The sequence below is a fragment of the Blennius ocellaris genome, assembly GCF_963422515.1.
Source record: "Blennius ocellaris genome assembly, chromosome: 1".
Classification (NCBI taxonomy): domain Eukaryota; kingdom Metazoa; phylum Chordata; class Actinopteri; order Blenniiformes; family Blenniidae; genus Blennius; species Blennius ocellaris.
Window position 1 is genome coordinate 34,539,040 of NC_137650.1, and position 17,098 is coordinate 34,556,137.

Here is a 17,098-nt window from a genome sequence, read left to right on the forward strand (position 1 = left end):
GGGGGGTGGGGGGAGGGGGGGGATAGGGGGGGTTTTGGTCTCGCCTGTATATTAAAAGGCCAAAAGGTTCCCAGCGACACTCGCAGAGCAGTTAATGACTTCCACTCGCACACTGAAGATGTATTCCTTTGAGAAAAGCAATGCCAAATGTGAAGTTTGGTGTGATTTAATGTGTTCCAGATGTTGTTCTCCCTCGTGTGTCCCCTTCCTCCTCCTCTTCCTCCTCTTCCTCTTCCTCCTCCTCCCCCTCCCATGTCCACAACATTTAGCTTTTCTTCAGTGTCACGGAGGACCGCCTTGAAACAATCTCCTCCATACGTCACCTTTCCTCCAAACTGAGAGGAATTTTTTTATTTTTTTTTAAATTTCAATTTACGTCTTACTGCTAATGTGAATTTGTGTTTTTTTTGTTCTCCATTTTTTGTTCTCCATTCCAAATAGCCATGTTTTTTTGTGGGGAAAGCGAAGGTGTGAAAAAAAAGAAGCTTGACACCACGACTGCACTACACCCCCCCCCCCCTCCACCTCCCCCCCCCCCCCCCCCCCCCCCCCCCCCCAGACGAGACCCCGCCTTCTTAGTGCTGGACTCTAAACGTGCTTCTGACTTTATTTTGTAGCTGCCTGCAGTGCTCGGCCCTCCCTACAGGGGGCAGCACGCTCTCAAATGATTTCTCCCTTAAAAAAAAAAAACACCCTTATTGTGCCATTTGCCCCTCCCCCACCCCTGCACACACACACACACACACACACACACACACACACACACGGGTCTGAGCGGCTCGGCTTCATCTTTAGAAACACAGTGTTGTAGATGTTTCAAGTTATCGATGAATCAGTATGTAAACCTGCTTGTTCTGTGTGTTTACACTGTATAGCCTTTATAGTTTATTCTTCACACTCACACACACACACATAAACACACACACACACACACACATACACACACACCTTCCCGGGGGAGGAGGAAGAGGAGGAGGAGGAAGGAGGAGGGGGCGTGTCTTAAGTTATTGTGTTTTCAAAAGTACTTGAATATGAAACTCTATGGGACCTTTTGTTTCCTTGTTTATGTCCTTGGTGGTTCGTCGTTGGGCGAGTGGGGCCGGAGTGGGGCCGGAGTGGGGCCGGAGTGGGGCCGGAGTGGGGCCGGAGTGGGGCCGGAGGGCGACGAGCCGCCGGCGCCCGATTCTCTTGACGCTTCGCCTCCGACAGACGTCGTCCAGACGTCTCGCCAGCAGGCGGTGCTGCTTCCCAGTTGCTTCTGTCCTCTGGACTCTTTCACTCGGAGCTGAAAGTCTGAAAGCTGCATGTCGCTCCGGGGAACGTTCAGAAAATCGTTTACGTTTTTTTTTTTTTTTTTTTAGTGCATCACGCTAAATCGCTCAAACCCTCCCTGCTGCAGCAAGAACGGACGAAACGGTTAAAATCACTCCATGAAAATACGTGAAAAAGGCTGAAATGGTTAAAACTACTTTATGAAAATACATGAAAAAGGCTGAAATCAGTCAAAATACTAAAATTGTGAATGGAGCTAAAGCTGCTTTAACTGTCACAGCAGCTTTAAATGACTAAATTATCCAACATGCATTAAATGGAAGAAATTGGTAAAACTGCTTAAGTAGTATAGTCATTTTTAATGACTTCAAAGCGTTTGTGTATTTTAATGCCTGTAATGTTTATGTCCTTAAAAATACATATTTCAAAAAAAAACTTTTTTAATTTCTCTGAAGCTTGACAAAAAAAAAAAAATTTTCTGTTTTTACTTTTCTTATAAGCACTCCATGATTATCACATTAAATATAAATTAGATTTTCACTTTTCTTATGTTCTCGATCCGTAGAGACGTCGGTCAAAATTCAAATAAAAAAAAAAAAAAACACGTCTTTGCTTGACGTTGCAACACAAATCTATATTTTCCTCCATTAGAGAGGAGGAACTTCACGGTTCTGGGAATTTCCCAGTTCCCGGCAGCTGGAACGCAGCACCGCCGGCCTCCAGCTTTCCCTCTCGGGTTTGATGAAATGATGGAATGATCTCCAGACTCTCGCCTTTCACCTGTGCCAGGAAGACCTGAATGTTCTTCACTTCTTCTCCTCTTTCTTTCCGACCATTCCACTTTGTGTCATTTGGTGGGAGAAGCTCGTACCGGGAAAGTGTTGCCGAGTCTCAGTAAAAGTGTTTTTGTTTTTTTGTTTTTTTCCTGAATCGTCCCTGTCGGTTTGTTTTTGGGGTTTTTTTTTTTTTATTTTCTGGAGGAACCCGAGTTCTTCTGGGTTCTCTGGCACTTTTTCCTCCTGGTTGCTGTACTGTAGACTTGTGTTGGATTTACTGTATCTTTTCCTTTGAGGGAGAGGTGTGGGGCGACTTTTACTGCAATATTGTGATGATTATTTGAAAACTGTAAATTGTACAGAGTTCACAATTGTCCTGGGTTTTCGTTTTTTTTGTTTTTATTTTCTTTTTTTGTGGGGGGGGGGGGGGGTGTCCGTATAAAAACGTATTCTTTTGATTATTTTTCTGTGGAAAATCACTTTGTACAGCTCCAAAAGTTTATCCTCCCCTCAGCGTTTTTTTTTTTTATTATTATTGTTTTTATTAGAGCTATGATTAAGAGGAATCTTAAAACTGTAAATAGATATTATTGTGTTCAAAATGAATGTCACTTCAGAAAATGTATTTGAATGAGTTAGTTCAAGGGCTTCAAGAATGAAGGTCCCACATTTCTTCTTTTTATGGTTTCATGTTTTTAAGTTGCAGGATGGTAAAAGGCCTTTTTCTTTACTTTTTTTTTAATCTGAGATGCCTCGGTTAGTTTTGTTTTTGTTTTGTTTTTTCTCTCCCCTCCTTGGATTCATTATTATACAATATGTCACACATCATGAACCTTATAAGAATCACTTTTTATTCCCTCCACACCTAAAGGGAAACTCCAGTTTGCACCCTTTTTTATGTACAATAAAAAAAAAAAAATCTCTCCACCTTGTGGGATGATTGTGTGACTTATTCTGGGGTTTGATTTGGATTTTTTTGTTGAAATGGTTCAATTAAACATTAATCCATGAAAAATCTTAACTGATTATAGTTATTAATTAGAAATGATTTATTGATGACGTTTTGACTTTAAACTCTTCAAAATATTCACATCAACATCCAACTGGGCTTAATTGTTAATACAGAATAAAGATTTTATTAAAAGATATGGAAGTTAATCCCCAAGCACCAACTTTTTATTAAATTTAGTGGACCCAAACTCTGGAACTCCAGAGACAAATCATTTAAATAGTGTTTTTTGCTAAAAAAAATAGTCAATCATCTCATGTCCACTGATTCTGGGCAGGAGAATCAGGACAGGATTTGTGGTTTAGGTGACCGTTTTTATTCACCCAGTTGTTTTCTCGGCACGTTATTTCTTATTATTTTTAGTTTTGTTAATGTTTATTGATGGATAGGACTTTATATGAGCTTTCCTCTACTGCACAGTCAGTAATTTTAGATTCTTGTTTTGTGAAAAAAGTAAAAAGTATTTTTGCATCTATTATAATTTACTTTATTGCCATCAGCACCTGCCTTTAAGATTTTATGATTTATAAGTGAGCAGAGGTCTGGAAATTCTGCGTTTCTTCATGTGCAGTTCCGTCCTCCGGTCGCTGGAGGGCGCGTCCCTCCGCGGCGCTCTCTGCCGCGCCGCCGCCTGCCGCTGTATAAACTTCCGGTGTGACCGGATGCTGGTTCTCTTCCACCGGTCCGAGCCAACATGGTGGGTAACTCAGCCGAACGCTGCACTTCAGTTTCCCTCACAATCCTTCTCAATCCTCCCGCTGCGTCGGTCCCCGCAGCGGGTTGAAGCATTAATCTGCACCAGGGCGACTCACAAGTGCGCAAACTGTGAGTTTTTAATAACGATGACAGTGTTTCACGTACAGAAGTTTGAAAGTATCACCGGCTAACGGAGCTAAGAGTGAAGTCCGGACACTGTCTTTAATGTCATTCGTTTAAAAAAAACAACAGGATTTATATTTGTTAATTGCACAAGGAGACTGAAGTTTAATTACCAGTTTCACTGCCGCGAACTTTGCAATCCTCAAAATCCGATAAGCTTTAATCAGGATCAATATTGCAGCGATTTTATGGATTGAATTTGTTTGACATCCCTTTTTAAATCCGTTTTCTTTTAGCTTTCAAGTTATTTCTCTGGTTTTCAGCAGTGTCATTGGAATTTGTTGCCTTAAAGTTTACTTTCTAAACGTGTTCACACATTTAAAGTTGGAGTAAGTTATGATTCAGTTTCAGAGTGGCGAAAAACAATAATTTAAATTGTCTACTTCAGTTTGCACCGTTACGAATTTAGCAATACTGAACTCAAAACATGTCATTTTTGTTTTCCTCCCTGTTTCAGGTTTAGTGTCTGCTAGTTTGTCCTATTCTGACTTGTTGCACATACCTTGTTTACACAACAATGCAGAGATTTTCATTTCAGAAACGTTTTGCATTTACATGGAAACTTTTATTTAAGTTGTCAATTTATACATAAACGACAGTCACAATGTGCCAGTCCACGAGTTGTTGTGATAATAAAAGCACACACATGCACACAAACAACAATGGCGAGGTCGGAAAGGACACCCAGTTTGATTGTTGCCACGGTAACAGCCAACGATACAACCACTCAGACACACATTAGCAGTCAGTGATCACAGTGGAGCCACTCGTGAGGAGAAAAACAGATCGTTTGTCTGTGAACCCGTAACGACGTCTCGTTTGTGGACGCTGAAGGTCGTGTCTGTCTCCGTCGTCTCCGCAGGGTCGCGTCAGGACAAAGACCGTCAAGAAGGCCGCCAGGGTCATCATCGAGAAATACTACACACGCCTGGGCAATGACTTCCACACCAACAAGAGGGTGTGCGAGGAGATCGCCATCATCCCCAGCAAGCCGCTGCGCAACAAGATCGCAGGGTGAGTGTGTGTGTGTGTGTGTTAGTATGTGTGTGTTAGTATGTGTGTGTGAGAGACTGGAGTTTGATCCGGTTGCTGTGAGTTTGACCTTCAGCATGACGGAGTGAAATATCTCGTTAGAAAGAGAGATCAATGCAGTGGTTCAGTGTTCCTGTCGTTTAAAGGTGAATTAACTCTTAAAGGTACAGTAGCTCGTTTTAACTCGCCAATACAGAAAAGTATTTCCTGGAGTCACTCGGTGGAATAAATAAATCAATCAAGCAGGAGAGGAAGATTTCGTCTCAGTCGACGTGTTGGAAGCAGGAAGTTGAAGAGAAGCGGAGGATTTCTGCAGGTTCACTTTTTGAAACTGTTGCTTCAGGAGGATCGAGCTTCGGATATTTTGCATTTCTTCACGAGACGTGAATGAAGCTGTGTGTGTTTCCATGATGTCGAAGAAAGAAAAGATGTTTTAGAATCTATTTTCAAACTGAGAGACGGCGGTGGCTAAAGGACTGAAGCTTGTTCAGGTTCTGATGTCAGAAACTGACTAGCGAGCCGTGCTAATGCTAATTTGACACGTCAACATTGTTTTCCCGCCAGTTCTGAGGAGATGACGCGGCTCATCGTAACGATTTCAAAACATCTGCTTCCACTCTGTTGAAGGAAAAAGCTTCAGGAGTTTAATTAGCAACATGCTAACTTCCTATAAGTGGCACAAAGCGCCGCGGAGTTCAGTTAAAATCTCCTCTGGGTGTTGAACCTTCCATATTAATTTCCCCTCTTCATAACGACCCCCTGTCCAGGCAGCCCTGAGCCATGATGCTCCCTCCGCCATGTTTCAGATCTGTGCCGGTCTCACGACATGCGATACTTGTTTTGAAGCTTGGATGTTTTTGGAAGCTGAGATAAACGATGTGAATGACCAGATGATTGTTTCTCAGCTACGTCACACACCTGATGAAGAGGATCCAGCGCGGTCCCATCAGAGGAATCTCCATCAAGCTGCAGGAGGAGGAGCGAGAGAGGAGGGACAACTACGTCCCCGAGGTCGGTGCTCTCCTCCTCTTCCTCCTCTTCTTCCTCTGGTGTTTCCATCGTCCTCTGCTGACGTTGTCTTCTTCTTGTTGTTGTTGTTGTGCAGATTTCTGCTCTGGACCAGGAGCTTATCGAGGTCGACCCCGACACCAAGGAGATGCTGAAGATGCTGGTGAGTGGAGACGAGTTGAGACTAGTGGAGACGAGCTGAGACTAGTGGAGACGAGCTGAGACGAGTTGAGACGAGCTGAGACGAGTTGAGACGAGCTGAGACTAGTGAAGACGAGCTGAGACTAGTGAAGACGAGCTGAGACTAGTGAAGACGAGTTGAGACGAGCTGAGACTAGTGGAGACGAGCTGAGACTAGTGAAGACGAGCTGAGACTAGTGGAGATGAGCTGAGACTAGTGGAGACTAGTGGAGACGAGTTGAGACGAGCTGAGACTAGTGGAGACGAGCTGAGACTAGTGGAGACGAGTTGAGACGAGCTGAGACTGGTGGAGACGAGCTGAGACTGGTGGAGATGAGCTGAGACTGGTGGAGACGAGCTGAGACTAGTGAAGACGAGCTGAGACTAGTGGAGACGAGCTGAGACTAGTGGAGACTAGTGGAGACGAGTGAGACTAGTGGAGACGAGCTGAGACTAGTGGAGACGAGCGGAGACGGGTGGAGACGAGCGGAGACGGGTGGAGACGAGCTGAGACAAGCTGAGACTAGTGGAGACGGGTGGAGAGGAATGGAGACACATGGACGTTGGTCCTCGGAGGACGAGCCTCACGTTTGTCGCTTCACAAACATTTGTGTTCTCAGGTTTTCACACTCGTGGGACTTCAATAGCAAACGGTGGCGGAATGTCACTGCAGGGTCTGATTCTATTTGATTCGGCTCTATGTTGTAGTTTCAGTCCTTGTTTTGAGTTTGACGAAGAGAAAGCTGCTGCTTCGACAAATGATCTCGGTTTTAAAATAATTCTGTGAAATAAATGAATGAATTTGTTGCAGCACATTAGTAAAAACTGTGGATTCTGTGGTTAATAAGTGATTAATGGTGTTTCCTTCCTTCTGCCTGCAGGACTTCGGGGGTCTTTCAAACCTTCAGGTCACTCAGCCGACCGTCGGGATGAGCTTCAAAACCCCACGAGGGCTGTGAATTCTCTGAATAAAAGGATGAAAGTGACAAACCTCCCTTCTTCTTTTCTCCTCCGTTCATCATAAGAAACTGAACTAACACTTTAGTTTCAGTCCCTTTAATATCAATAAAATCAGTTTATTGGAGTAGAACCACAATCACAACTTTCAGTTTATTCAATGAGCTGAATTTATTAAAATCCGATGATTTAATATTATTACTGATTAAAAAGCACCTTTTTAACAAGTGACATCCTTCAGTCAAAACTGAACCAAACAGACTCCATGACGTTTAAACTTCATTCAAGAAGTTTCCTCAATGTATTAAAGTAGAAATTGTAAAGAACTTTGGCACATGATGAAATATAAGAGAACTCGTGTGTTTCAGTGTTTGAATGAAATCTCATGGTTTTATGTGTCAGACTTTCGTTTATCTGTTGAGTCTTTACAAAATAGAATCATTCACTCATTCATCATTTCCATATATTAAAAATCAGGTTCCAGTTTCACCACAGCCTGAAACACCTTCAGTCACTGGGTGTTGTTAAATGTTAAATGTACTTTGGAACCTTGTCGCCTCCTGCAGGACAAACCAGGAACTGCAGCAGTAAATCCTGACCGTTGTCTTCAAATGTGTTTAATTTGCTCCCGAGCAACTGCGTTGCTGCAACACGATCAAACACATGGAGGCTAAAAACTAAATTGACATGATTGTTTCAAATATTAAAGAAAGAATATTGCTTTGTTGGTTCCTTTAATAAAGATACAACTACTAAAATATACAAACACTAAAATAACACCTCTCACGCCAGATGATGTTGCTACTGCAGAACGTTCTCCACCTCTCACGCTGGATGATGTTGCCACTGCAGAACGTTCTCCACCTCTCACGCTGGATGATGTTGCTACTGCAGAACGTTCTCCACCTCTCACGCCAGATGATGTTGCCACTGCAGAACGTTCTCCACCTCTCACGCTGGATGATGTTGCTACTGCAGAACGTTCTCCACCTCTCACGCTGGATGATGTTGCCACAGCAGAACGTTCTACATGGCTCACGCTGGATGATGTTGCCACTGCAGAACGTTGTACACGGCTCATGCTGGATGATGTTGCCACTGCAGAACGTTCTCCACCTCTCATACCGGATGATGTTGCTGCTGCAGAACGTTCTCCACCTCTCTTACCGGATGATGTTGCTGCTGCAGAACGTTCTCCACCTCTCTTACCGGATGATGTCGCCACTGCAGAACGTTCTCCACCTCTCACGCTGGATGATTTTGCCACTGCAGAACGTTGTACACAGCTCATGCCGGATGATGTTGCCACTGCAGAACGTTCTCCACCTCTCATGCTGGATGATGTTGCCACTGCAGAACGTTCTCCACCTCTCATGCCGGATGATGTTGCCACTGCAGAACGTTCTACACGGCTCATGTTGTATGATGTTGCCACTGCAGAACGTTCTACACCTCTCACGCCGGATGATGTTGCCACTGCAGAACATTCTCCACCTCTCACGCTGGATGATGTTGCCACAGCAGAATGTTCTACATGGCTCATGTTGGATGATGTTGCCACTGCAGAACGTCTTACACCTCTCACGCTGGATGATGTTGCCACAGCAGAACGTTCTACATGGCTCATGTTGGATGATGTTGCCACTGCAGAACGTTCTCCACCTCTCATGCCGGATGATTTTGCCACTGCAGAACGTTGTACACAGCTCATGCCGGATGATGTTGCCACTGCAGAACGTTCTCCACCTCTCATGCTGGATGATGTTGCCACTGCAGAACGTTCTCCACCTCTCATGCCGGATGATGTTGCCACTGCAGAACGTTCTACACGGCTCATGTTGTATGATGTTGCCACTGCAGAACGTTCTACACCTCTCACGCCGGATGATGTTGCCACTGCAGAACATTCTCCACCTCTCACGCTGGATGATGTTGCCACAGCAGAATGTTCTACATGGCTCATGTTGGATGATGTTGCCACTGCAGAACGTCTTACACCTCTCACGCTGGATGATGTTGCCACAGCAGAACGTTCTACATGGCTCATGTTGGATGATGTTGCCACTGCAGAACGTTCTCCACCTCTCACGCTGGATGATGTTGCCACAGCAGAACGTTCTACATGGCTCACGCTGGATGATGTTGCCACTGCAGAACGTTGTACACGGCTCATGCTGGATGATGTTGCCACTGCAGAACGTTCTCCACCTCTCATGCTGGATGATTTTGCCACTGCAGAACGTTGTACACAGCTCATGCCGGATGATGTTGCCACTGCAGAACGTTCTCCACCTCTCATGCCGGATGATGTTGCCACTGCAGAACGTTGTACATGGCTCATGCTGGATGATGTTGCCACTGCAGAACGTTCTCCACCTCTCATGCTGGATGATGTTGCCACTGCAGAACGTTCTCCACCTCTCATGCTGGATGATGTTGCCACTGCAGAACGTTCTCCACCTCTCATGCTGGATGATGTTGCCACTGCAGAACGTTGTACATGGCTCATGCTGGATGATGTTGCCACTGCAGAACGTTCTCCACCTCTCATGCTGGATGATGTTGCCACTGCAGAACGTTCTCCACCTCTCATGCTGGATGATGTTGCCACTGCAGAACGTTCTCCACCTCTCATGCTGGATGATGTTGCCACTGCAGAACGTTCTCCACCTCTCATGCTGGATGATGTTGCCACTGCAGAACGTTGTACACGGCTCATGCTGGATGATTTTGCCACTGCAGAACATTCTACACGGCTCATGCCGGATGATGTTGCCACTGCAGAACGTTCTCCACCTCTCATGCTGGATGATGTTGCGACTACAGAACGTTCTACACGGCTCATGTCGGATGATGTTGCCACTGCAGAACGTTCTCCACCTCTCATGCTGGATGATGTTGCCACTGCAGAACGTTCTCCACCTCTCATGCCGGATGATGTTGCTGCTGCAGAACGTTGTACATGGCTGATGCTGGATGATGTTGCCACTGCAGTGGCAACATCATCCGATATGAGAGGTGGAGAACGTTCTGCAGTGGCAACATCATCCGGCATGAGAGGTGGAGAACGTTCTGCAGTGGCAACATCATCCAGCATGAGAGGTGGAGAACGTTCTGCAGTGGCAACATCATCCGACATGAGCCGTGTAGAACGTTCTGTAGTCGCAACATCATCCAGCATGAGAGGTGGAGAACGTTCTGCAGTGGCAACATCATCCGGCATGAGCCGTGTAGAATGTTCTGCAGTGGCAAAATCATCCAGCATGAGCCGTGTAGAACGTTCTGCAGTGGCAACATCATCCGGCATGAGCCGTGTAGAACGTTCTGCAGTGGCAACATCATCCAGCATCAGCCATGTAGAACGTTCTGCAGTAGCAACATGATCCGGCATGAGAGGTGGAGAATGTTCTGCAGTAGCAACATCATCCAGCATGAGAGGTGGAGAACGTTCTGCAGTGGCAACATCATCCAGCATCAGCCATGTACAACGTTCTGCAGTGGCAACATCATCCATCTTGAGTGGTGGAGAACGTTCTGCAGCGGCAACATCATCCAGCGTGAGAGGTGGACAATGTTCTGCAGTGTCAACATCATCCAGCAGGAGAGGTGGAGAACGTTCTGCAGTGGCAACATAATCCAGCATCAGCCATGTACAACGTTCTGCAGCAGCAACATCATACGGCATGAGAGGTGGAGAACGTTCTGCAGTGGCAACATCATCCAGCATGAGAGGTGGAGAACGTTCTGCAGTGGCAACATCATCCGACATGAGCCGTGTAGAACGTTCTGTAGTCGCAACATCATCCAGCATGAGAGGTGGAGAACGTTCTGCAGTGGCAACATCATCCGGCATGAGCCGTGTAGAATGTTCTGCAGTGGCAACATCATCCAGCATGAGCCTTGTAGAACGTTCTGCAGTGGCAACATCATCCAGCATCAGCCATGTAGAACGTTCTGCAGTAGCAACATGATCCGGCATGAGAGGTGGAGAATGTTCTGCAGTAGCAACATCATCCAGCATGAGAGGTGGAGAACGTTCTGCAGTGGCAACATCATCCAGCATCAGCCATGTACAACGTTCTGCAGTGGCAACATCATCCATCTTGAGTGGTGGAGAACGTTCTGCAGTGTCAACATCATCCAGCATGAGAGGTGGAGAACGTTCTGCAGTGGCAACATAATCCAGTATGAGCCGTGTACAACGTTCTGCAGTGGCAACATCATCCGGTATGAGAGGTGGAGAACGTTCTGCAGTGGCAACATCATCCAGCCTGAGCCGTGTAGAACATTCTGCAGTAGCAACATCATCTGGCATGAGAGGTGGAGAACGTTCTGCAGCAGCAACATCATCCGGTATGAGAGGTGGAGAACGTTCTGCAGTGGCAACATCATCCAGCATGAGCCGTGTACAATGTTCTGCAGTAGAAACATCATTCAGCATGAGCCGTGTAGAACGTTCTGCAGTAGCAACATCATCCAGCATAAGCCGTGTAGAATGTTCTGCAGTAGCAACATCATCCAGCATGAGAGATGGAGAACGTTCTGCAGTGGCAAAATCATCCGATATGAGAGGTGGAGAACGTTCTGCAGCGGTAACATCATCCGGCATGAGAGGTGGAGAACGTTCTGCAGTGGCAACATCATCCAGCATGAGCCGTGTACAACGTTCTGCAGTGGCAACATCATCCAGCATGAGCCGTGTAGAACGTTCTGCAGTAGCAACATCATCCAGCATGAGAGGTGGAGAACGTTCTGCAGTGGCAACATAATCCGGTATGAGCCGTGTACAATGTTCTGCAGTGGCAACATCATCCGGTATGAGAGGTGGAGAACGTTCTGCAGTGGCAACATCATCCAGCATCAGCCATGTACAACGTTCTGCAGCAGCAACATCATCCGGCATGAGAGGTGGAGAACGTTCTGCAGTGGCAACATCATCCAGCATGAGAGGTGGAGAACGTTCTGCAGTGGCAACATCATCCGACATGAGCCGTGTAGAACGTTCTGTAGTCGCAACATCATCCAGCATGAGAGGTGGAGAACGTTCTGCAGTAGCAACATCATCCGGCATGAGCCGTGTAGAATGTTCTGCAGTGGCAAAATCATCCAGCATGAGCCTTGTAGAACGTTCTGCAGTGGCAACATCATCCAGCATCAGCCATGTAGAACGTTCTGCAGTAGCAACATGATCCGGCATGAGAGGTGGAGAATGTTCTGCAGTAGCAACATCATCCAGCATGAGAGGTGGAGAACGTTCTGCAGTGGCAACATAATCCGGTATGAGCCGTGTACAATGTTCTGCAGTGGCAACATCATCCGGTATGAGAGGTGGAGAACGTTCTGCAGTGGCAACATCATCCAGCATCAGCCATGTACAACGTTCTGCAGCAGCAACATCATCCGGCATGAGAGGTGGAGAACGTTCTGCAGTGGCAACATCATCCAGCATGAGAGGTGGAGAACGTTCTGCAGTGGCAACATCATCCGACATGAGCCGTGTAGAACGTTCTGTAGTCGCAACATCATCCAGCATGAGAGGTGGAGAACGTTCTGCAGTGGCAACATCATCCGGCATGAGCCGTATAGAATGTTCTGCAGTGGCAACATCATCCAGCATGAGCCTTGTAGAACGTTCTGCAGTGGCAACATCGTCCAGCATCAGCCATGTAGAACGTTCTGCAGTAGCAACATGATCCGGCATGAGAGGTGGAGAATGTTCTGCAGTAGCAACATCATCCAGCATGAGAGGTGGAGAACGTTCTGCAGTGGCAACATCATCCAGCATCAGCCATGTACAACGTTCTGCAGTGGCAACATCATCCATCTTGAGTGGTGGAGAACGTTCTGCAGCGGCAACATCATCCAGCGTGAGAGGTGGAGAATGTTCTGCAGTGTCAACATCATCCAGCATGAGAGGTGGAGAACGTTCTGCAGTGGCAACATAATCCAGCATCAGCCATGTACAACGTTCTGTAGTCGCAACATCATCCAGCATGAGAGGTGGAGAACGTTCTGCAGTGGCAACATCATCCGGCATGAGCCGTGTAGAATGTTCTGCAGTGGCAACATCATCCAGCATGAGCCTTGTAGAACGTTCTGCAGTGGCAACATCATCCAGCATCAGCCATGTAGAACGTTCTGCAGTAGCAACATGTTCCGGCATGAGAGGTGGAGAATGTTCTGCAGTAGCAACATCATCCAGCATGAGAGGTGGAGAACGTTCTGCAGTGGCAACATCATCCAGCATCAGCCATGTACAACGTTCTGCAGTGGCAAGATCATCCATCTTGAGTGGTGGAGAACGTTCTGCAGCGGCAACATCATCCAGCGTGAGAGGTGGAGAATGTTCTGCAGTGTCAACATCATCCAGCATGAGAGGTGGAGAACGTTCTGCAGTGGCAACATAATCCAGTATGAGCCGTGTACAACGTTCTGCAGTGGCAACATCATCCGGTATGAGAGGTGGAGAACGTTCTGCAGTGGCAACATCATCCAGCCTGAGCCGTGTAGAACGTTCTGCAGTAGCAACATCATCTGGCATGAGAGGTGGAGAACGTTCTGCAGCAGCAACATCATCCGGTATGAGAGGTGGAGAACGTTCTTCAGTGGCAACATCATCCAGCATGAGCCGTGTACAATGTTCTGCAGTAGAAACATCATTCAGCATGAGCCGTGTAGAACGTTCTGCAGTAGCAACATCATCCAGCATAAGCCGTGTAGAATGTTCTGCAGTAGCAACATCATCCAGCATGAGAGATGGAGAACGTTATGCAGTGGCAACATCATCCGATATGAGAGGTGGAGAACGTTCTGCAGCGGTAACATCATCCGGCATGAGAGGTGGAGAACGTTTTGCAGTGGCAACATCATCCAGCATGAGCCGTGTACAACGTTCTGCAGTGGCAACATCATCCAGCATGAGCCGTGTAGAACGTTCTGCAGTAGCAACATCATCCAGCATGAGAGGTGGAGAACGTTCTGCAGTGGCAACATCATCCGATATGAGAGGTGGAGAATGTTCTGCAGTGGCAACATCATCCGGTATGAGAGGTGGAGAACGTTCTGCAGTGGCAACATCATCCAGCATTAGCCATGTACAACGTTCTGCAGTGGCGACATCATCCATCTTGAGCGGTGGAGAACGTTCTGCAGTGGCAAAATCATCCGATATGAGAGGTGGAGAACGTTCTGCAGCGGTAACATCATCCGGCATGAGAGGTGGAGAATGTTCTGCAGTGGCAACATCATCCAGCATGAGCCGTGTACAACGTTCTGCAGTGGCAACATCATCCAGCATGAGCCGTGTAGAACGTTCTGCAGTAGCAACATCATCCAGCATGAGAGGTGGAGAACGTTCTGCAGTGGCAACATAATCCGGTATGAGCCGTGTACAATGTTCTGCAGTGGCAACATCATCCGGTAGGAGAGGTGGAGAACGTTCTGCAGTGGCAACATCATCCAGCATTAGCCATGTACAACGTTCTGCAGTGGCAACATCATCCATCTTGAGCGGTGGAGAACGTTCTGCAGTGGCAACATCATCCGGCATGAGAGGTGGAGAATGTTCTGCAGGGGCAACATTATCCAGCCTGAGAGGTGGAGAACATTCTGCAGTGGCAACATCATCCAGCATGAGAGGTGGAGAACGCTCTGCAGTGGCAACATCATCCAGCATAAGCCGTGTAGAACGTTCTGCAGTAGCAACATCATCCAGCATGAGATATGGAGAACGTTATGCAGTGGCAACATCATCCGATATGAGAGGTGGAGAACGTTCTGCAGCGGTAACATCATCCGGCATGAGAGGTGGAGAACGTTTTGCAGTGGCAACATCATCCAGCATGAGCCGTGTACAACGTTCTGCAGTGGCAACATCATCCAGCATGAGCCGTGTAGAACGTTCTGCAGTAGCAACATCATCCTGCATGAGAGGTGGAGAACGTTCTGCAGTGGCAACATCATCCGATATGAGAGGTGGAGAATGTTCTGCAGTGGCAACATCATCCGGTATGAGAGGTGGAGAACGTTCTGCAGTGGCAACATCATCCAGCATTAGCCATGTACAACGTTCTGCAGTGGCAACATCATCCATCTTGAGCGGTGGAGAACGTTCTGCAGTGGCAACATCATCCGGCATGAGAGGTGGAGAATGTTCTGCAGTGGCAACATCATCCAGCATGAGAGGTGGAGAACGTTCTGCAGTGGCAACATCATCCAGCATCAGCCATGTACAACGTTCTGTAGCGGCAACATCAGCCAGCGTGAGCCGTGTCGAACGTTCTGCAGTCGCAACATCATCCAGCGTGAGAGGTGGAGAACGTTCTGCAGTAGCAGCATCATCCAGCTTGAGCCGTGTACAACGTTCTGCAGTGGCAACATCATCCAGCATCAGCCGTGTAGAACGTTCTGCAGCAGCAACATCATCCGGCATGAGAGGTAGAGAACGTTCTGCGGTGGCAACATCATCCAGCATGAGAGGTGGAGAACGTTCTGCAGCAGCAACATCATCCGGCATGAGAGGTGGAGAACGCTCTGCAGTGGCAACATCATCCAGCATAAGCCGTGTAGAACGTTCTGCAGTAGCAACATCATCCAGCATGAGAGATGGAGAACGTTATGCAGTGGCAACATCATCCGATATGAGAGGTGGAGAACGTTCTGCAGCGGTAACATCATCCAGCATGAGAGGTGGAGAACGTTCTGCAGTGGCAACATCATCCAGCATGAGCCGTGTACAACGTTCTGCAGTGGCAACATCATCCAGCATGAGCCGTGTAGAACGTTCTGCAGTAGCAACATCATCCAGCATGAGAGGTGGAGAACGTTCTGCAGTGGCAACATAATCCGGTATGAGCCGTGTACAATGTTCTGCAGTGGCAACATCATCCGGTATGAGAGGTGGAGAACGTTCTGCAGTGGCAACATCATCCAGCATTAGCCATGTACAACGTTCTGCAGTGGCAACATCATCCATCTTGAGCGGTGGAGAACGTTCTGCAGTGGCAACATCATCCGGCATGAGAGGTGGAGAATGTTCTGCAGTGGCAACATCATCCAGCATGAGAGGTGGAGAACGTTCTGCAGTGGCAACATCATCCAGCATCAGCCATGTACAACGTTCTGTAGCGGCAACATCAGCCAGCATGAGCCGTGTCGAACATTCTGCAGTAGCAGCATCATCCAGCGTGAGCCGTGTACAACGTTCTGCAGTGGCAACATCATCCAGCATGAGCCGTGTAGAACGTTCTGCAGTAGCAACATCATCCAGCATGAGAGGTGGAGAACGTTCTGCAGTGGCAACATAATCCGGTATGAGCCGTGTACAATGTTCTGCAGTGGCAACATCATCCGGTATGAGAGGTGGAGAACGTTCTGCAGTGGCAACATCATCCAGCATTAGCCATGTACAACGTTCTGCAGTGGCAACATCATCCATCTTGAGCGGTGGAGAACGTTCTGCAGTGGCAACATCATCCGGCATGAGAGGTGGAGAATGTTCTGCAGTGGCAACATCATCCAGCATGAGAGGTGGAGAACGTTCTGCAGTGGCAACATCATCCAGCATCAGCCATGTACAACGTTCTGTAGCGGCAACATCAGCCAGCATGAGCCGTGTCGAACGTTCTGCAGTAGCAGCATCATCCAGCGTGAGCCGTGTACAACGTTCTGCAGTGGCAACATCATCCAGCATGAGCCGTGTAGAACGTTCTGCAGTAGCAACATCATCCAGCATCAGCCGTGTAGAACGTTCTGCAGTGGCAACATAATCCGGTATGAGCCGTGTACAATGTTCTGCAGTGGCAACATCATCCGGTATGAGAGGTGGAGAACGTTCTGCAGTGGCAACATCATCCAGCATTAGCCATGTTCAACGTTCTGCAGTGGCAACATCATCCATCTTGAGCGGTGGAGAACGTTCTGCAGTGGCAACATCATCCGGCATGAGAGGTGGAGAATGTTCTACAGGGGCAACATCATCCAGCAT

The 17,098-nt window shown here is 47.3% G+C and overlaps 1 protein-coding gene across 1 annotated transcript; it reads left to right on the forward strand.

Annotated features, from left to right (window-relative positions):
* The first annotated feature begins 3,721 nt into the window (after window positions 1-3,721).
* LOC308132403 (small ribosomal subunit protein eS17-like) lies at window positions 3,722-7,146 on the forward strand. Its single transcript, XM_080499491.1, has 5 exons — window positions 3,722-3,754; window positions 4,799-4,950; window positions 5,874-5,979; window positions 6,074-6,139; window positions 7,038-7,146. The coding sequence occupies exons 1-5, from the start codon at window positions 3,752-3,754 to the stop codon at window positions 7,113-7,115; spliced, it is 405 nt and encodes a 134-aa protein (XP_080355617.1). The 5' UTR covers window positions 3,722-3,751; the 3' UTR covers window positions 7,116-7,146.
* The last annotated feature ends 9,952 nt before the right edge of the window (window positions 7,147-17,098 follow it).